The sequence below is a fragment of the Cyprinus carpio genome, chromosome A6 (assembly GCF_018340385.1).
Source record: "Cyprinus carpio isolate SPL01 chromosome A6, ASM1834038v1, whole genome shotgun sequence".
In the NCBI taxonomy this organism is placed as follows: domain Eukaryota; kingdom Metazoa; phylum Chordata; class Actinopteri; order Cypriniformes; family Cyprinidae; genus Cyprinus; species Cyprinus carpio.
The window spans coordinates 2787858-2810392 of NC_056577.1; the positions used below are offsets into that span (position 1 = coordinate 2787858).

The 22535-nt window shown below is 35.2% G+C and overlaps 1 protein-coding gene across 1 annotated transcript; it reads right to left on the reverse strand.

Annotated features, from left to right (window-relative positions):
• Positions 1-87: 87 nt before the first annotated feature.
• col28a2b (collagen, type XXVIII, alpha 2b) lies at positions 88-22223 on the reverse strand. The gene is made up of 36 exons (XM_042757525.1): positions 21993-22223; positions 21548-21715; positions 19908-20461; positions 15594-15614; positions 15367-15426; positions 14604-14657; positions 14476-14520; positions 14351-14377; positions 12773-12817; positions 12645-12689; positions 12504-12557; positions 10917-10985; positions 10766-10834; positions 10598-10666; positions 9651-9717; positions 9160-9230; positions 9014-9081; positions 8830-8899; positions 7870-7941; positions 7693-7761; positions 7415-7486; positions 7234-7302; positions 6994-7062; positions 6814-6882; positions 6616-6684; positions 6458-6526; positions 4992-5060; positions 4834-4902; positions 4674-4754; positions 4256-4291; positions 4111-4147; positions 3035-3592; positions 2098-2354; positions 1753-1954; positions 712-903; positions 88-607 (listed from the first exon to the last, which is right to left on the reverse strand). Coding segments are annotated over exons 1-36 (3624 nt in total). The 5' UTR covers positions 21994-22223; the 3' UTR covers positions 88-599.
• Positions 22224-22535: the final 312 nt, after the last annotated feature.

Consider the following 22535-nt stretch of genomic DNA (forward strand, 5'->3'; position numbering starts at 1 on the left):
TGCCACTGAGATGAATGGGAATGCTAAGGGATTGCTTTCTCAGGTATTATGGACATCATTAGACATCACAATATCATAATATTGTACCTTCATTTCTTTCCAAGAGATGGCAGTGTGCAAACTCAAAATTACTACAGAACATCTTCCACCTTACCTCATTATAACACTATAATAACCAGCACAGATCTTTCTTGAGCTGAACATAAAATACAACATGATTTAGTGAACAGAAAATCTGGATTTGTTGACAGTGTAACAGCCAGGCCATTTATCTACATACAATATATTTTATTACCAAAAGTACAAGATACAAAATGACAAGCTTTATTACATTCCGACAACATTGGTTCTCAAAATCAAGACTACATGTCATTTATTACATTAAAGCCAGTTCAATGAATGTTGTGTAACTATGACAGTATTACAGTACTGCTTTTTCACAGTTGTGATACGAAAAGTACTGTGCTTTATCAATTAGCTACTCTCAATGAAATGCCCTGTCCCACCAATTTTTAATATACTTTGTGTATTTCAGTGCAGGTCCGTTGTATTGGAGTGTGAGGAATTACAGACAAAGGGAAATGTATCCATAATGGATATCAGCCTCCTAAATGCAAAGAAAAGAGTGTGACTATATGGCAGAATCTGGTGTTCATTTTCACTTTCAGTCATTTTTAGCAGGGATAAGTTAAATTCAAATGTACATTTTACCTGCTCTCACGACAACACATGTGGTTTTGCAATCTTCTTCCGTGTCAAAGCGGTTACGGTTCCCACCACAGCCTCCATACCAGAACTGCGCGCAGGCATTGGCCTGTCGGTCGTAGTACCAGCGGATGTTATAGTCCCGACAAGGGCCCTGATCCAGGAGCAACTCACAACGGGGGTCCAGAGATACAACCTCTGAACACAGATTAAAAAAAAAATATTCACATATTTAATTGTCTGATGAACAACATTTCACTAAGTTACTTGCTTTTGTTATTCACGTGTATTTTCAGCAATAGATTTTTTTGTTGTTGTTTTTAATCAGACATTTCAATAAATCAAAAGACTGCAGATGATAAAGGCAATTTGGTGACAAGATGATCTGTAATGCATGTCATATCTCACATGCTGTGCATGCATGTGCTGCAGACTTTGCACTTTTAAATAAGTCAAAAAAAGATGCAAGTAAATGTCATAAAATGAACAAAATGCTTTATTTGTAATCCTTTGTAGTCATTTTCTAGTAATGTTTCCCCAAAAATAAATGAGTATCTATGAAATCAGGGATTTGAAAAATGTACACTACCATTCAAAAGTTTGTAGTTGGTAAGATTTTTTATTATTATTATTATTTTTTAAGAAGTCTCTTATGCTCACTAAGGCTGCATTTATTTGATCTAAGATACAGTAAACACAGTAATACTGTGAACAATGATTACAATTTAACATAACATTTCTATTGTAATATGCATATTTTAAAATGTAATTTATTCCTGTGATCAAAGCTGAATTTTCAGCATCATTACTCCAGTCTTCAGTGTCACATGATCCTTCAGAAATCCTTCTTATATGCTGTTGAAAACAGTTGTGCTGCCTGCCAAAAAGTCATGACTGTCAGTTTTGCTTTTTTAATGCATCTGTGCTGAATACAAGCATTCACTTCTTTAATTAATTAATGAACTAATTAAGAGAAATCTTACTGATGCCTAACTTTTGAACAGTAGTGTATTTTGTTGTGTATTAGTGAATGTGTTATGTTTTTACCTTTAGGCAATGGTAGTCGTGGTGCTGGTTTATACCGCACTGAGGTTGACGTGTTCACAGTTGTTGATGTTGATGATGACGTTGTTGTCCCTGATGAAGGTCTGCTCTGTGTGGATGTCCCAGTGACTGTTGGAGTATCTCCTCTACCGCTGCTCTGCTCTGAAGTGTTTGTGTCTGGTGTCTCAGGTACACGCTCATCCTCCTGAGAGAACATTAGAAACTCTAAAAACACTCAAAACAAAATCAAAGTTGAGCACAAGTAAAAATTCCATTCATTATCTTAATTACTAAACCAAGGCCACCAAGAAAGCAGGTGGTCACTGTTGAGACCATTAGTGCACTAACTTTAGTAATGTCTGGACCAGCTGTTGGAGCAAACGTGTCTCCTCTCCCGCTCTCATGAGTGACAGTGTTCATCCCAGAGTGTGTTCTCGTGTTCTCTCTGTGGCCTTCATTTATGTTGGGGCCATAATTGTCTCTGCCATTACCATTAATGCGGTTGCCATTAATACCATATCCGTTTTCAAAACCATTAATGCGACTGAAGATAAGTGCTCCGTTTTCATCCTCACAGAGCTTATTGACCAGTTTGGACTCCAGAGCTGTGGATTCAATTTAAAATAGAGAAAAGCAATATTAGATATTTAATTCTACCCAAATGTAAACACCTGATCAATTCCAGATTAAGCCAATCATTTGGATTTATTGAAATAAATAAATATAGTTATAAAATAAATATAAGATATTATTATGTATTAACTATTATTTATTTATATTAATATTTATTGTATTTTATTAAATATAGATTTTATCCTTTTAGCATACCATACACACACTATGTGTGTGTGTATATATAAAACCTATACATTTTTTCAATTGTAATAATGAATCATAATTTTATTGTAATAAATCAAAAGCAAATTTAGCTAAAACTTGAATTATTCAAATACCTTAGATGTTGAAGTGCAGTTATGATTCAAATATATTAGCATATTTAATGTATTCATGTTTGTGTAAAATGTATAAATTAAGTTTGTGTAAAATGTACTGTTTAGCAGTGCAATCAAATACCGAGTCAAGATAAAAAAAAAGGATATTTAAAAACAAACAAACAAACAAACAAAAAACCTTCCCCTGCCATAAATACACCATTTTGTGAGAAAAACCATCTTGCACACATGAAGCTTATTCTCATACCTCAATATGTATGTAAACATAAGTACTTTCATATAGTAGAAGTATGTGAATTGGCATTCAGCCTCAGGTTTGCTGTATCTGTTACCTGGCAAGGTGTTGAAGTGGTCTATGTAGAACATGTGCTCACTGTCAGGGTCTGACGCAATGAGATTGAGCTCCTGGAGAAACTCTTCTTGTGTCGGATCACTAATGTTAACAATCCCCAGAGCGTACATCTCAATGTTAGCTGCATGCGCCTCCCTGACAGCGATTTCCAGCTTCACAGGCTCCCGTTTATCTGTCTGTCCGTCTGTGATGACAATGGCAACCTTCCTGACCCCCGTCCTTGCGCTGTAAAATGCTCCCTGAGTTGCTTTGCGGATGGCAGAGCCGGTGTATGTTCCCTCGCCGATGTAGTGAACCCTGCGTATCGCTTGTTTGACATCTTGTTTTGTCATGTAGCGAGCGAGGTTGAACACAAGCTGGACCTCTAAGCTGTACAAAACGAGACCGACTCGGGTGGCATTACGCCCCACGGTGAGTCTGTCCACTAATGCGGCCACAAAGTCCTTGATGATCTCAAAGTTTTCAGGCCCGACGCTTTCAGAGCTGTCAATCACAAACACCAGCTCCATGGGACGCTCCTTACACTTGACTCCACAGCCTGAAAGAAAATACCGAACATTTCATGAACTTTACCCACTACCATTCAAAAGTTGGGGGTGAGTAAAATGTTTTTAAAATAATTAATGCTTTTATTTACGATGCATTAAATTGATTAAAAGTGACAATATCAATTTATAATGTTAAATATTTCAATTCCAAATCAATGCTGTTCTTTTGAACTTTCTATTTATCAAAAATATTTTTAAAAATGTATCACAGTTTCCACAAAAATATAAAAATGTTCCTTGATCACGTGACACTGAAGACTGGAGTAATGATGCTGAAAATTCAGCTTTGCATCACAAATAAATTCTATTTTAAAATGTTTTACAATAGAAAACTCTTATTTTAAACTGAAAATTTTTCACGATATTACTGTTTTTCCTGTATTTTTGATCAAATGCAGTCTTGGTGAGCAGAAGAGACTTCAATTAGAAAACATTTTTAAAAATCTTACAGACCCCAAACTTTTGAACAGTATATAAAGCAAATTGTTCAAATGTGAGATGTACATACCACAGATCTCACTGATCATTCTGATTATCTCGTCCCTCTTAAAAAACAAAGAAAAACTTAATATGTGATTCGCTTGAAATGCATATGAAATGCATATTATGATTTGAATGAAGTATGTATGATGTGAAAGATGTAAAAGACACACCGTAAGTCCAGATTCTCCTTTGATTCCTGGTCTACCCTGAAAAAAGTGAGTTAGTGAGTTATAATACATCTCAAAATACAAAAAATGAAAATTACATCAATGAGATATTTTACAAACATAATTTCCTTTAAACCTAGTTTGCTTTAAATAATGGTGAGAAGCTCTTACTGATTTCTGTTCTTCTTAAATGTTTCATTTTTACTAATTTTTTTGTGCTTTTTATTGGGATGTGTATTTCATTGCATGCTATTGAACCAAATTATTTCATTGCACCAATGAAACACATTTTAACAAATTACCTTGCTGTCTACTATTTAGGCGGCATCCTATATGAAATAGAAACTCATATACATTATGACTGATTTGAAATGTGTCATGCAGGCAGCAAGTCTGTCAATGCTGAGGTTAATTTACTAACTGTTTGTCCAGGAACGCCATAATCTCCCATATCTCCTTTAACCCCCTTCATCCCCCGCTCACCCTGAGCTCCACGATCCCCCTGAAAAACACAAATGGGCTTCATATTAAACTGTACGAACATTCAGTCACAACGCAGATTATATAACAAAACCTGAGACCTTTGACCCGGGCATTCCTTCTCCAGGAGGTCCTCTTGGCCCGGTCACACCCTGTGACCCCTGATCGCCCTGCAATAGTGTATAAGATATGCTGTTGGGTTTGAAAACACATATATATGTGTTCAAATCTTTATGATTTGTTTATGCCAGTGTCCCACCTTTGGACCCTGTAGGCCTTGTCCTGGTTGCCCAGTAGGTCCAGGAGGTCCTGGTCTTCCCATGTTGCCCTGGTTTGTTCAGAGACATTCAGTATTGACACATATCAAGGGGAAAACATGTTCAGATTCATTGGTGCTGAGAAAAAAGCAGCACTGAAACATCTGGAATGACGTTTAGGTTACTGGATTACATTATCTAGATTTGCTGGACATATGTAGAAGATTTGGAGCAGGTGTCTGTGGTGAATATATGATCATCACGGATACAGTACAATGATAAATGTGGTGTTAAGATGTTTGTGGTAATTGAGGAATGGCACGTATTACATGGGAATTCATTCAGGGAGACAGAACGGGATCACAGATATAAGAAGAAATACTTTACAGATAATATCAAGAGATAACATATTAGATGGTATTTATATAAAAAAAAAAAAATGGCAAAAAACACATTTGAACCTTAAGGTTTCAAATCATTTTTATAATTGTGGGAACAATTAGCCACATTTGTTTGCAGATGCCACCTTAATTTTTTGTACTATAAAAATTTGTAATATATACTGTATACTCTACCATTCAAATGTTTGGGGTTGGTAAGATATTTTGGTTTTTGAAAGATATCTTCTGCTCACAAAGGCAAAATTTATTTGATCAAAAATACAGTAAAAACAGTAATAATGTGAAATATTATTACAATTTAAAGTAACTTTTTTATATTTTGTAAAATGTAATTTATTTCTATGATGCAAAGCTGAATTTTCCGCATTATTACTCATCTTCAGTGTCACATGATCTTTCAGAAATCATTCTAATATTCTGATCTGCTGCTTAGGAAAAATCTACTATTATTATCCATGCTGAAAACAGCTTAATATTTTGTGGAAACCGTCATGCTTTTTTTTTTCATCTCTGAGTACTCTGATGAATAGAAAGTTTATTTGAAATAGCAACCTTCTGTAACATTATAAATGTCTTCACTGTCCCGTTTGATTAATTTATTGTGGCTTTGCTTGATTTAAAAAAAAAAAAAAAAAAAAAAAAACTTTAGAATGGTAATGATAAATATTATTTTAACAGAGTATTTTATATTTAATATTTTAAATACTTTTTGGGGCAACTGTGAAGACTTTTGATATATGTTCATATAAAATATTGATATCAAATGTTCATGTCAAATATTGCATATCAAATATTTCCTTTTGTATTATGGTGAGGAGTTCTTGCTGATATCCACTCTTAAATTTTAATTATTAACTTTTTACTGTTGCTTATTTAACTGCATCCCACCATATCTTTTTTTTTTACGTTTATTATACTCCATCTTACCCATCTCATTTTGAAATCTTGTGGCACAATGGGAGGGGATCTAATGCAGGAATGTACTAAATCAAAGCTAAGAAGAGCTGAATGAGATGAATGAGAAGGCTAAATCAAGATACAATATCTGTCAGTGTTTGATGACGTACAGGAGGTCCTTGTAGTCCTTCGCCTGGAGGTCCAGGTGGGCCCGGTAAACCTCTGAAGCCAATATCACCCTGAGACACAGTCATGACGAAATACCTGTGTTTACACCCCATTCGATCATAATATTCATATACAGGTGATCTGCTTTAGGGTGACACACCTTTGGTCCAGGTATCCCTATGCCGTCTGTACCAGGTTCTCCCGGAAGACCTGGAAGACCAGGAGGCCCCTGTAAATAAATGACACACACAGCCACAACAAAATATGCCTTCATGGTGAATTCTGAGAACTTCACTACAGAATGAGCTCATAATCATAAATGGATTTTAATAAGAGCATGTGAAGGTTTTTAACGCACTGAGGGACCAGGATAGCCGTCCCCTTTTGGTCCACTTAGACCAGGAGGACCTGGGTCACCACGATCACCCTGAGAAACAAAGCATGAGCAAATCCATTGATGTTTGATCAAGACTGACAACATGGGTTAATAACAAGGGTTTATTTTACGGTCTTAACAATAATTAAGAATTAAATAAACCTTTGGCCCAGGAAGTCCATATCCCGTCTCTCCTACTGGACCAGAAGGACCTGGCAGGCCGACATCACCCTAATGAGACATTACAATGCTTTTTTTACAGATACACTGTGCATTTGAAAGGATTTTTGCATATATTGTGGGGTTCAAAAGTCAAAAAGTGACTTGTGAAAACTAGCTTTTCTTCATATAACAAATACCATTACTTGGATTATTTCCATATTGCAATAGAAAAGCTTTTACTTTTGGTCCTGTTATAGCACGTCCTGGGAGTCCAGGTAATCCCAGGCGCCCAGGGGTGCCAGGCTCTCCCTACAAAGACATTAATAAAGAACAGAAGGAAATTTTATATAATATGTTATATAATGTATATGTAGCAAAAGACAAAATATTTCAGATTCATCAATGAGAACTAGGCACTCACCTTTGACCCTGAGGGTCCAGCTATTCCTGGTGGCCCTGCTAACCCACGGATTCCCCGCTGACCCTGATCACCCTAAACAACATCAAAACAAAACAAAACAAAACGCTACATCAATAAGCATCAAGTTGGTGTTCACAGTTAAAGACCCCATTGAAACATGAAGTTAGAAGATTGACATGTATGGAAATTTCATCCTCAAAACTTTGTTTTTCATTTAATGGGTCTTTAAGATGATTTTAGAAAGTTAAACATGCGAGAAAACGTGATAAAAGAGATACTTTTTCACCCTGGATGCCCACTCCTGCTGCTCCTTCATGGCCCCTCAACCCAGGGGCTCCTGCTTCTCCCTGAAATACACACAGACGATGAATATGTGTAATATAATATGTGTTAATATGTTTCTGAGCATCTGATGCTAACTAAAATGATTAAAGAGATTAAAGTGTGCCTGGTACCTTCTGTCCTGGAGCTCCATCATCGCCTGGTAAACCTGGTAATCCTGATAACCCCGGAGCACCAGGTTCACCCTTCGCAGAATAATTCAAATATTAATCATTCAAATTCTGGATAAAAGTGGTGCTAGTTTTACATGGTTTCTAGCTGGTCAAAGCTTGACATTTATAACCATTGTCTAGTACAAAGTGGTCCAATCTGGTCAAGATAGAAGTTCAGCTGGGTTAACAGCTGATGTGTCTAATTATCAACCTAGCAGACCATCTTGCTCAAGCTGGTTAGAGTTGGAAGAAAGAATGTAATGACTTTACACATGTACCAGTTACTTTATCATTATTTATATACTATTACAGTTTTTATAAATATATATATATATATATATATATATACACACACACCACCACACACACACACACACACACACACATATATATATATATATATATATATATATATATGTATATGTATATTTATATTAATCATTTAATTAATTAAGTTTTTTAAATAGTCATTTAGGTTTAATTTGTTTTTATTTCAATTTTAGTTTTAGTTCAGTTTTAGTTGTTATTTCTAGTTGTAATTTTAGTGCTTCAACATAAAATTCAGCAAGTTTTTTGTCTAATATTTAGTTTGATTTCAGCTTCATTTTAATTTACAAAAATGTTTTAGTTCAACTTAAAAGATAATGTCAACATGAAATGCTGTTTGCTACCCGTTTAACTTATATACTTAATATATCTTATATAATATCATATTTCAATAAATATGTAAGAAAAAAAAATGTACGATGGGACTTGATTGGATCATAAAAATGACATTTTGATCAAAGACAATTTTTTTCTCTGAAAGTATGTGCACTGATGAATCGTGCACAAGAGCAAGACTGTGAATTAAGAAAGACAGTAAAGTGAATTCTGATTTCATGTTGACTTTACACTAAGAGTAAAGTGAAGATGACTTACTTTAGCTCCCGGTTCTCCTGCTCCTCTCTCTCCTGGTGCACCGATCTCACCTGGTAAACCTTGATCACCTCAAGAGCACATTTTTTATGTTGATGATTTCATAAGTTATCAGATAATGTTTATTCGACCATTTTACTATTTGAATTTTTTGACACTGTTTATAGCATGATGGGAAACTCTTGCCTTTGGTCCAGGGTAGCCCTCACCTAGTGGGCCTCTGCTTCCCGGGGGTCCACGTGGTCCTTCTATACCCTAAAACAAGCATATCCAACAATGCATTGATGTACAGTTCATTTTTATGTCATTCTCAGATCACAAACTTGTCAGCACCTTCTCTCCTTGGATCCCTGCTCCAGGAGGCCCCACTGGTCCTTGAAGACCAGGAGGACCAATATCACCTTAAGACAATAAAACAAAAATATATTATTGCATTTACACACCTCAGAGTCAAGCATAAGCCAATCTGTCAGCTCATGTACAATCTAGTTATTCAAATAATGTGGAGTATATACAATATTGATATTCATATATGTCTTGGCCACAGGCTGAGTACTGATTGCACTGCATGCTGTGACACGATCCTTCAAAAATCCACAGAGAAGGGGTTTATAATGCAAATGATGCAAATAGTTACACCATAGAATTGTCAGAGCTAAGAACACTTCTAATTAATTTTGAGAAGTTTTTCAATCTAGTATAGAGCAGCTTTAGGGTGCAATCTACTTATCTACTTATCAGATATGAGCTCAAAAAAGAAAGTGATTAAAGGAATAGTTCACTTAAAAATAAAATTTCATTCAATTGATCTGAATGTTTTACCTTGTCTCCTTTAATGCCAAGACCTACTGGTCCTCTGGGTCCTTTCAGCCCCTCCAGACCCCTCTCTCCCTGTAAAAGACAAAAGTTGAAACCATCAAATTTATACCATGCATTGCCATCCCATTTTCAATTTTTTTATATTAACCCCAAAATGTAAAAAAAGAAAAGAAAAGATAAAACAATATTTGGAGAAAAGAAAATTAAGCCTATTTTAGAACCATTAAGACATTTTGCATATGCATTTTGCACTGTAAAAAAATAAATAAATAAAAAATAAATAGCGTTTAACCAAATGAAACAAAGATTATTGGAGTATGTTTTACAAGAAAATACGTTCTACTTCAAAATTTCATGTTTTATTCACTGTTACTTTCTGTTTCTTTGTAATTATTTGAGTTAAAACTGGTTCAAAGAAAAGCCTTAAACATCTATTTTTTTTATATAGTACATTATTTGTTTTTTTGATGTTTTGTTTTTGTTTTTTTTGTTGGTTTGGTTTGCTAAGAAAAGATTTGATTTATTATTTTGTTATGTGTCAACAAGCCTCTGAAGCTAAACTGATAAAGCACAGCGCTAGCAACGGCAAAGTCATGGGTTTGATTCCCAGGCAACACATTTACTAAAAGCACTTTAAGCTGCTTTGGATAAAAGCATCTGCCAAATGCATAAATATATCTGACACACCCTGCATTTTTCAGATGCAGAGTCAAACTACAGCAAGACTGATTATGTTCCATTATTTAATGAAAAACAAAATGATGAAAGAATGCTGGATCACTCAGAATATTAACTAAGGTCAGAGGTCACAAAGTTCAGACATGTCAAAGGTTCTCTGATATAAACTACACACACAAGACACAACATGCATAAAAACATATTAAACCTCTTCATAACTTTGATATGACTCAGGCACACTGCATTCTGAAACTGTGTGCAATGACATGTTTACCTTTGGTCCCGGTAAACCCTCTCCTGGTGGGCCCTTCTCTCCTGGCAAACCCTGCGGCCCCTGTGGCCCCTTCAGAGTAAACATGATTGAAGATGTTAATACCAAGACTTCATTGTGTTCAATGTCGATTAAAACCTCTATTGAGCATGATCACTTGCATATCTTTACCAGTAGGCCCGGCTCGCCAGGCCCAGGAGGCCCGGGAGGACCCATTCTGCCTTGGAGCCCCACATCACCCTACAGATTGAGAAAACACGTTATTATCTCAGATATGAGTTCACTGCGTTCCTGATCTCACAGGTTTTATATAAAAGCCAACCTTTGGTCCAGGAAGCCCAAAGCCAGTCTCGCCCTGTATTCCTGGTGGTCCGGGAAAGCCTCTCTCGCCCTAAAGATGCAGAACCATTCAGAACAATAATAACAGCTCCAATATTGAAGTGCATAAACTCAATGCTCTCTACCTTTCTCTGCCTTATTGAAAAGACCACATTAGACACGCATTAATGGTCCAGAACTCATTTTCTGCTGGTAAAGGTATTTAAAAACAACTTTAAGACTTAATAACATTAATACCAAATGTCTATACAAAACAAACCGATACAATCTTAAAATGAATGTATCTTAGACTCATTTACTTAATTAAACCGACTATAGGGTAAACATTTAACTGCAAAACAGGGTAACCGCAACTGTTTAAAACACTCATATACAGTATGTACTGAAATTGGTTTATGTACTAATAAATCAATACACAAGGAATTACAAGTTGACTGTTTTTGGATTTTGTTGATATGATAATCAGAGAAAGGCAATAAAAAGATTATTGTGCCATTACTAGTAATAGAGACTAGACCTTTCTCATTATGTTTTTGGAGGGTGAAGAGTGGACCACATTTACATCTAAATGGTGATTAATCTACACAGAACTGATCTCAAAACTCAGTAAACTGCTTACATCATCTGGATTCAGTCAGATTCACTGAATATAAAGTCAGTGTGCTTTTCATCAAGTCTGTGTTAATATGTGCACCAAAATAAACACGTGCTGCTTTAAACAAAAGACTTAATGCTCTAAATATCAGCAGGATCTGTTAAACGGAAATATCACAATAACCATTATGTTATAAAAATCATTTCATGACTATTATGTCAGGCCATTAGGCACAAGACTTTATGCATTCTTTCATTGGGCAGATGAAACTGGGGGTCTTTAAAGAAACATGGCTCATGTCAGACATACTAAAGTAAAGACTGCAATTGCTGTGTTCAGACACATTAGGCAGAACACCTTCACCTGTCAAAGAAATACTGATTTGTGGTGCGACACATGCATGCAAGTCCAGACATTAATCTGTTGCGCAGATGACAGCCATCGGTATGTGAAAAAAGAACATTCCAGAAAAATAATTAAGTTCTAAGTTGTCCTTAGTAGCACACAGATGCATATCAGCACTGAAACAGAACAAGATGGGCATTTCGAGTGCCAAAATTAAATAACCAATTGATGAATTCTTTCGCAGAGTGCTTTTAAAGTCATTTTTTAGCATGGCAGCACCTTGCAAGCCCATACAGGGGTTTTAAGTAGTGGAAATATTTCTATGATACATGAACATGGAATAATTTTTATGGTTTTAAGGTGTCCCAAATATTTCCTACACATGTAAAAATAAAGGTTCTCGTTTCACAAAAGGTTCTTCATGATTATTAAAGATTATTAAAATGTTCCTAACACTAAGAAAATTAGGTTCTTTTTAGAACTGTTCACTGAAAGGTTATTTGTCGGAACCCAAAATAATTATTCCATGGCTTCTCTCTGAAAACCCTCTTTTGGAATCTTTATTTTGAAGAGTGTAATTTTCCACATGCTATTTGAAAAGAAAAAAGGACATTGCTGAATTGAACCCACTTTTTTGCCCGATGGTCCCTCAGGTCCAATGTCTCCATTAGGTCCAGGCAAACCCTGCAGATAAACACAAAGGTAAAACTACTATTGAACAAGAGAAAAAAGTTTGTTTTGCATTTTCACAAATGAAGTTTAAAGACAAACCTGCAGCCCTCGGCTTCCTCTGATACCAACGGGACCCTCTGGACCCTTTAAAGAATCAGATTTAGACAGTTAAAGATACAGCATGTTACTGTGCACAAACTACACTGTAGATGTGAAGTGTCACTCACTCTGTCTCCTTTGACTCCTGGTGTCCCACACTCGCCTCGCTCACCCTAAAAATATTGCTTTTTAATGGTCAGTGCCACTTTGTACATATACACACAATACAAGTTAAATGCATGCCTAGTTATTTTTTGGACTTAATATAGTATATATTTTATACTTTATGTAAAATATACAGTACTTTGACAGTTATATATATACATTCAGTAAAGGTCAAAAGTTTGGAAACATTACTATTTTTAATGTTTTTGAAAGAAGTTTCTTCTGCTTATCAAGCCTGCATTTATTTGATCAAAAATACAGAAAAAAAAATAATATTGTGATATATTATTACAATTTAAAATAATTGTTTTTAAATGTATTATACTTTAAATTATCATTTATTTCTGTGATGCAAAGCTGAATTTTTAGGATCATTATCACATGATCCTTTAGAAATCATTCTAATATGATGATTCATTATCAAAGTTGGAAACAGTTCTGCTGCTTAATATTTTTTCAGAACATGTGATACTTTTTTAGGATACTTTGATGAATAAAAGTAAAAAAAAAAATGAAAAAAAGAAGCTATGTTTTTAAAATATAAATATTTTGTAATAACCAATATACACTACTGGTCAGTAATTTGGGGTCAGTTTTTTTTTTTTTCTTTCTTTTTTAAAATAAAATCAATACTTTTATTCAGCAAGGATGTGTTAAATTGATAAAAAAGTGATAGTAAAGAAAATATATTATTAGAATATATATTATTTAGAATTTTTTTTTTATTTTGAATAAATGCAGTTTCTTTTTTAACCCTTTTATTCATCAAATATATTAGACAGCAGAAACTGTTTCCAACACTCATAATAAATCAGAATATTAGAATGATTTCTAAATGATCATGTGATAGACTGGATGTTACATGTGACACTGAAGGCTGGAGTAATGATGCTGAAAATTCAGCTTTGCATCACAGGAATTATTTTTTTAAAGTATATTCAAATAGAAAACTATTATTTTAAGTTGTAATAATATTTCACAATATTACTGTTTTTTTTCTGTATTTTTGATCAAATAAATGCAGGCTTGATGAGCAGAAGAAACTTCTTTCAAAAACATTAAAAATAGTAATGTTTCCAAACTTTTTGGTCTGTACTGTATATATATATTATATATATATATATATATATATATATATATAGATATATATATTATATATATATATATATATAATACAAGGCAAAATTCCAAATTATTAAAAATTATATTATATCATTTTTATATATAAATGTATATATTAACTTTTAAAGACCACTGTCACATCAACCAGCACAACATAAGCAAAAAAATGATTTAGTGCACCATTAAGGGCTACAAATAAGACATTCATAACATGTGCATATATTTGCATTTATGCATTTGGCAGATGCTTTTATTCAAAGTGACTTTTATTGCATTTCAAGGAATACTTTTTTTTTTAATCAGTTCATGCATTTCTTGGAAATCTAACCCACGAGACTGCATCATGCTCTACTTTTTTTCTATTAACAGCCAATTTCGGGTCAACTTCTGTTAAATCACTCTATGAGGCATCATCTTACCTTTTCTCCTTTGTCTCCAGGTTTCCCCTAATGATCAACACAGAACACGTGGTGAGAAAGAGCCATTACACAAGTAGAAAATGTCAGAATAGAGTGACTTTAGGCCTTGTTCTGCACTTGCTCACCTCTGTCCCATCTCGTCCAGGAGGACCGCTGAATCCGCTCTCTCCCTGCAAGAAGTGTGTCAAATTTTAGAGGGTAACATAAATACAATAAATAACAAACATGAGCAGTAATTTAAAATAACTTTGACCTTGTGTCCTTTAGGTCCTGGACTTCCATCTTCTCCAGGACGACCCTTTTTACCCTATGGTTTTTAGAGAAAGAGCGTTAACTAATGATTCAGATTCTGCCGTGCACAGCAGATCATTCTGTCAACAGTGTATAGACAAAGAAAATAGGCTGAAGTGGTATTATGTTTATGTGCTCCCTTCCAAAGACTGAAAATTATTTAAAATAATAAATAATAAAAAATTAATAGGCTGAAATAGTATTATTTATTTAAAATAACAGTGGAGCAGTTTTCTTTCAAAATGTTACCAAAATCTGAATTATTTATTTTACTGTAATATTCAAATAACTTTTGTCCACCAAATCAAATTCAGTGTGGTTTCATCAAAATGCAGGAAGCTTGTCATAGGGAATATATTTTATTTATTTAGTTATTGACAATTATGAATATAAACTGTCCCTGTATGGATAACAGCTGTGTGGGGATACTACAAAAACGAGTAATATAAAAAAAAAAAAAAGCACACAGGTTTAGTACGTATGACATAAGTTTGAATAATTATGAGTTTTCATTTTTGGCGGAACCATTTATTTTATGATTATCCATAACACAGTTATAATTCTTGCATGTTCAGCCAGTCAGGCCACTTTGATTGATCTGGTGACCATTTCTTCTCTTTATTAAAAATGTGTGGATGGACAAAATCTCTGAATTTATATAAAATAATGTTTTTTTGAAACACTGTAATGGCCTAGAAAGGGTTTTAAGAATGTTTGACACTTACAGCGGGTCCACTGGGTCCTCGCTCTCCTTTCTCACAAGTGCATTTTGGGGAAAGTGGACACTGTTGGACACACACACACACACACACACACACACACACACACACACACACACACACACACACACACACACACACATACACACACACACACACACACACACAGTTAGTCAAAACAAATAATGTCACTCATAAGTGTCCTAAATAGATTCTGTCAGACAAACACTTACCACTTCATTAGCCACCTCAGTCTAGAAGGAAACAAAAGCAAAAAAGGTTGAATTTACAAGAAAAAAGTACAAGAATTATAAGAGATTTACTAGAATTTCATGAACACAATAACAATTGTGGTATGTTCTGGTATCAAACATCTAACGTAACTGAAAAGTAGATTAATCTGATCTGTCTACAGGCAGTCTCTGATATATCCTGTGATGAGCTAATTAACTCTTTCATTTTTAAATATGTAATTCTAGACACTGTAAGTTGTCAAGGCAGGTTCTCAAAAATTATAAGCCCAGTTAAACCTCAGAGCTACAGAATAAAGCTGAACTAACGGATCCCATTTTTTTCTGAGATTTTAATTTCTGATATTCTGAAGTGTCCCAGAATCATAAAGATGTCCACAAATGAAAATTCAGAATCAAACAACCCCAAAGGGGGACATATTTCTCCTTTAATTTGCATTAAACAATAACTCTTACACCTAACACAACATTTAGAAAAACTGAAATGTCCAATATTTCTTTTCTTCATGATACACAAAGGGCCACTGGAAGTAAGTCTGAAGTTCCATATACATGTGTACCACATGCAAGGCTGATTTTTTTATTAGATGTTTCTCAAGTCAGGTTTAGTGTGTGTGCATCTGAATGAGAAAAACAGAAAAAGAGAAAGAGGGACACATAACAAGATTCCTAGGATGAAAGATAATGTTTTAGGACAGTGATGATAGACAGATGCCGTAATCTGGGAATCACAGGCACTCATAAGAACAAAGGAAATTTAATTGCAGCACATTAAGTCATTTCATCTTGAGAGCACACAGTTAATGGCACACTGAAAAGATGCACATCTTATTTAACTCAAAACGTATGCAATGAGCAACATCCGGCTTAGCTTGATCGAGCAGCTGATTAACAGATGCAAACACAACGGATGAGACGTCGAGCAGAGAACACGACAATGCTGCATGTGATTTGAATGCTCCTGGCCTGTGATTAAAGCTCCTGATTGTGCTTTTCTTGTCTCATTGACAAGCACCTGCATCAACAGTCGTTCCAGAGCAGCTAGCGTGCAGAAGGCTGGGTGAGATGTTCACGCTGCATGCAGGATCATGCTGCTCATAGTACCCTAAAGCTCTGACCCGGCACAAAGTCAATGAGAAACAGACGTTCCATTTGCAAATATAGCAACCCGCAAACTGATATTCTGCTCTAATTCCAGTAGGAAAAAGTCATACCAACTAAAGGTGGTCAAACTGGTCAAGCAATACCACAAGATCTATTTACATTCAATAACTGAGAAAAATTGCTATAATGTATTGCTCCCAAAAACATCTCTATAAGCATATTTGACTACATCAGATGAGTACAGCACAGCTGAGAAGCTAAATGGAATAATCAAAATATATGTACTAGTATGCAAACAATTGTTTTTTTAAATCAGAGAAAGTTGGAGTATTTTTACTCTCAGAATTTGGATCTACCCACCACAAATCTCTCTATTACAGATAACACTCTTATGCACAACCACTGAGCTTAAAATCAGTAATATCGGCTCGAAAAAAGTGATCAAACTGATCAAGCAGCTCAGCGAGGTCTACACCAGTTTAAGCAAAGTCATCTACAAGCTCTAACCAGTGTGATCAAGATCTACCAGGTCTACCTTGGCTCCATCAACTGGTAGTCAAAGCATTTATCACCTTAAATGTAGTGTTATCTGGATATTCCAGCAGGGAACAGGAACAATTCACTGGAAGTCTGAGAATGTGCATCCACCCACAATACAGTAGATGCTTCCTCACATTTCTACCTTAAGTATATGTCTTCGGTTGAAAAGACCAAAGAAACACGCCATTCCCGCTTACAGAGGTGCAACAGTTAACCAGCTCAACCATCACCACACTAACTTAGTCAAGGTAGTCTACCAGCCCTAACTAGAACGGTCAAGACCCACCAGGGGCCGGATTCATGAAACGTTCTTAAGAATGATATGGCATTTTCATTTAATTCTAACTCAAGAACAAAGTAAAGAATATTTCGTATTCCAAAAATACTTCTAAAGGATGCTTTTATCTTCTACAGAATGTCTATTATTTTTTCTTATCATTGAAAACTTAAAAATCATTCAAATTCTTGAATAGAATGTTCTTAAAAATCATTGTAAATAACCTCCAACTCCAAGTTCTTTCAAGTTCTGTCCAGAACATTTAGATAACTGTCAAACGCTGGTCCTGGCTGGATTTTTGGCAGGTGCGATGTAACAGGCTTGGTCGTCTCTCCTGTGATCTGCTGTTTTCTATTATCAGAGAAGCACAAGGGAACCTCTAGCAGGAGACGGCAGCGCTGGCTAACATATTCAGTCATAAAAGTTTCCCGACTATGTGCAGATGCTGTGCACTGTGAGACTCAGCTCACCACATTAAAGACATTCTGTAAGTTTATAGAACTCCAGACACACTCCAGCATTCCTGTCTACTAACAGGAAACAATGCTAAAACTGTCAGCCAAGGCCACAAGAAACTGTCAATGGATTTTTAATAAAAGTGTGATGAAACAGATGGATGGAATCTGGCAGACAGGCATGACCTGCTTCTGAAATGCATCACAGCACACACCTGATCAGGTGCTTTAAAAAAAAGCCCAATAACCAGTTTGCTGAATGGTCAGCATGGACCAGCAAAGAAATTTACACTGATCCTTTCAGCAGGGTATTTGGGTGGAATTTTTTTTTTTTTTTTTTTTTTTTTACAGGCATGCTTTGTATCACTTTTATAAGGTAACAATGGGTGGGAATGGGTTCAGGAAATTACATGAGCCAGACTTGAACTTACGTTACTTGCCTACAAGTGCCAGGGACCAAAATACCATCAGCACTATCGTCTAGTAGACAACTTCTTAAATCACCTTTAGGGGTTTTATTTGAGATAAGGCGTGTTTGAGTGAGCATTTACTCATTATGCCATTAATGCCCTGTCGAAGGAATTCATAATCAACTTTTTCCATGTCCCCAGGACAGATATAGAGATAAGACAGCTCATTTTCCATAGCTGCAAGAAGAATGTTCTCAGTAGCACAAACCCCGACACACACATGCCCCTCATAATCTGAGATCCCTCAAGAGATATAAATCCTTCATTTGGGCCTTCACAAGCATCCAACCTTCATAATTTCTACTCTTCAAAGTTGGTTTGCACAGCTCTTGTCTTAACACTGCCACCTTAAACTGCTTTGTTTGGACAATCCTGAGGGTAGTTTTGTTGCTCAGATGTTGCTCTTGCATGACATTTTTTCAGATGTTTCTTCAAACATTCTTCAGGAGAAATAAAAATAGGCACAAATGAGACAACAGCTCATATTCAGTATACGTAAAGAGCTATAAAATTAATGTGGCTCACAGTTCATTGGGTCTTTAAAGAATTTAAACAGAAATTGACTTCCAACAGCACCATATACCTAAGTAGATTGTAGAAGCCATTGGCACCAATTAACTCTGCAATCAATTTAAGGCTGGAATACACTACGACTTCTGCACCGATCTTCAGTCTGGAAAAGTTGATACTTATTTTGGGCAGTTGGAATTGACAGATTTCACAGAAAATAGGTTATGAAAGGCACTGATTTTTATTTTTTTATTTTCAGTTGTTTAGTGTATGATTATGATTTAGTGTAGAGATCTCTGTAACCAATTACAAAGTCAGCCAGTGTATGATGCCTAGTCTTTTAAATCTGTTTTAAAAATTGGGTGGCGCATTTCCAACCTTTAGGCTCACAATGGTTGTGAGGAACTCTTAAAGGGATAGTTCACCATAATTTACTCGCTCTCATGTCATTCCAAATCTGAAAAACTTTTATTCATCTTCAGAACATAAATGAAGACATTTTAGTAAAATGAGAGATTTTTGTCCCTCCATTGACAGTCTACGCAACTATCACTGCAAATTGTTCATAAAGAGATCGAAAAACTAATCCATATGAACTAAGTGGTTTCGTCCAAATTTTCTGACGAGACTCAAGATCTAAGTTCTCTTTATGAACTTTTTGAAGCGACAAATTCGTAGCTGCGTAGAAATCTCACATTCATTAAAATACCTTCATTTGTGTTCCAAAGACGAACTAAAGTCTTACAGGTTTGGAATGACATGATGGTGAGTAAATGACAGAATTTTCATTTTTGGGGGAACTATCCCTTTAACAAGACACCTTAGATTACTGGGGTCTAGCAGGACAAAATTTCCATTTGCTCTCTGTTTGTTCTCATTTATGTCTATCAAAAAACAGTCAACACAACATTTTTATTTCCTAAGGGAAAGCACTACTCACAATCTCTTTGACGATCTTGTCCATGATGCCCTTGTCCTGTAGGTTGTGTACGTAGCGGGCAGCCGGTGGACTGGCCAGGATCCGCAGCTGTTCCACATTGGCAGCGGATGTTAAACCTACTGTGAAGAATTTAATCCCTTGGTTCTTGGCATCAGCTAAAGCAGAGAAGATATCTGGATTCTTGGGATGCGACTCGCCGTCGTACAGCAGAATGGCCACCTTCACGGTGCCAGGGCCAGACTCCTCCAGATAGATGCGTGTGAGGTTGGTGATGGCGTAGGTGGTGTAGGTACCGTGCCCTATGTATGGCATGGGGGCGATGTGGTCCTGGAAGGTGGGCACGCCCCTCCAATCTTTGAAGGACTGTTCGGTGATCACATGACTGCTGTACTGAAGGAGAGCCGTTCTAAAGTTCAAGCCTTGTCCAGTCTGGAGTCGGATGTTCTGGATCCGGTTAACGAGATCAGTTACGAAACGCTTCTCTTGGGCATGGTTGCCTTTGGCACTTTCTGAACTGTCCAACAAAAATGCCAGTTCCAAATTACAGCCCTCATCTGAAAGAAAAATGACAAAACATACTAAACATTAACCTATAAAGATACATTTTGTCATTTAGACACAACACGTCAGATTTTGACATCAATAACATTTTCAAACAACTTTGTTTCTTGTGTGTATTGTTACCAAATATTGATATCAAACTTGACTCCTGGTGTTTTATGGAGTTTCATGGTGTTTTTATCTTTTTTGTCAATCAATCAATCAATCAATCAATCAATCAATCAATCAATCAATCAATCAATCAATCAATTATCAAACTTGACTCCTGGTGTTTTATGGAGACAAAGCATTTTCTAAAAAAAATGACTTTATTATAACAAAAACTTAAAATCATTTTTTTTTTAAAAAAATCTAATTTATATTGATTTCTAAAAAAAGCATTTTTTTTCTAATACAAATAAAATAAAATAATAAAAAAAAACAACATACCAATGTTATTATTAACAAAAACTGAAACCATGAAAAAAAGCTTTTTTTTATTAAAATAATTATTTATAAATAATACAGTATATAGGCACATGAGAATAATGATAAAAACATAAAATGACTAAAAGTAAAATGAAAACAGGAAATCTTTTGATAAATGCTTAGGTAATATATAAATAACGTGAAGTGCCAAAAACAAAAGTAAGTCTTTTGATAATTGTTTTGGTAACATATATATAAATAAAGTAAAGTTTAAAGTATATGAGTAAGAAGTGAAATGTGTCAAAGGTGTAATTTGAATCAGGTTTGTGATGAGGGTTTAGATTGTATTAGGGGGAATTTGACGAAGAGAGCAGACCGTAAGGCAGCAAACTTCACATATGAACTTTTCTTGCTCCTTTGTTGTTTTTTGAGTAGTTTTTATTTGCTTTTTTTTTTTTTTTTTTCATCTTATTAATTGACTTTGCCTTGCATTTGCATGAATGATGTATGTTTTGAATTATTGTTGTGATTACTGCACCAAAAACTTGCATAAACTGGTGTTTAGTTGAAACCAAACGGTCTTTTGAATTGAAAGCAAATACAGTTTTTTCCAAGCCACCTGCTCACAATGTTCTTGCTGTTTGTTGTGTTGAACAGCAAGAAATATTTACCATTGTTTTTCGGGATGACATTAGAGGTGATTGGTTTATTTTTGTTTCTTCCATTTCGCTTGTCTTCTACATCATCATCATCTTCATCATCAAGATCGTCCAGCTGAGCCAAAACAACCTGCACTCCCAACAGCAAAACCAGCCAGCTTACACACAGCCGTATCATCACTACAGTAGGAAAGAGACAAACAGATGCCAACACAGTATTAAGAACATATTCTCAAATGCATCACATGCATTGCCTCATTCAAAATGTGCAATCAGTGTCTGCTTATTTAATTTCCATCCTACATACTCAAAACTTAACATTGACATAATTTCATATTTCAAAAGTGTAATAGCAAAAAAGTTATTTTCTCACTATTATATTTTCACTCGTTTATCTGAGCTATTCTAATATATTACTGAATTATAAATTGCAAATGCAAGCAAAATGTGCACTTACTGTGTGAAGCAGCTCTAATTTCAGTATAATACCAGTGTAATTCCAACCAAAAAACAGCAGCTGAATGATGAAGATGAGCAGCTCATTAAGGAGTTCACAACCTCTACTTTGCCGGAGATCCACCTGCAATAAAAAGATCACATACAGGATGACTGAGAATCACTGGATACGTGTGAAGACTGCTTGGGTTTGCTGTAAAAGATAAGAAATGTAATACTGTGCATCAGCTCCATTCATGTGAATCATCTGCTGCCATCCAGAGGAACACTAATATCCAGAGCTCCTCTTTTGAACCCACCCATTTTTACATTTGCTGCATAATTTATAAGAGGGATGGCTGTGCATAAATGTGACAAAGAATGTAATCATTTTCAAAGCAAGTGCAGTTATAATATTTTCATTCTCAAACAATATATTGCAATTTATAACAGATTTAACATTTTAATGCACCTGTTAATCTGTGCATCTGTTAAGCATTATTTTATTTTTGTTATGGTGAAAGTTCTCAATAACGCATTGAAAGTACTCCAAAAGAATAGTTCA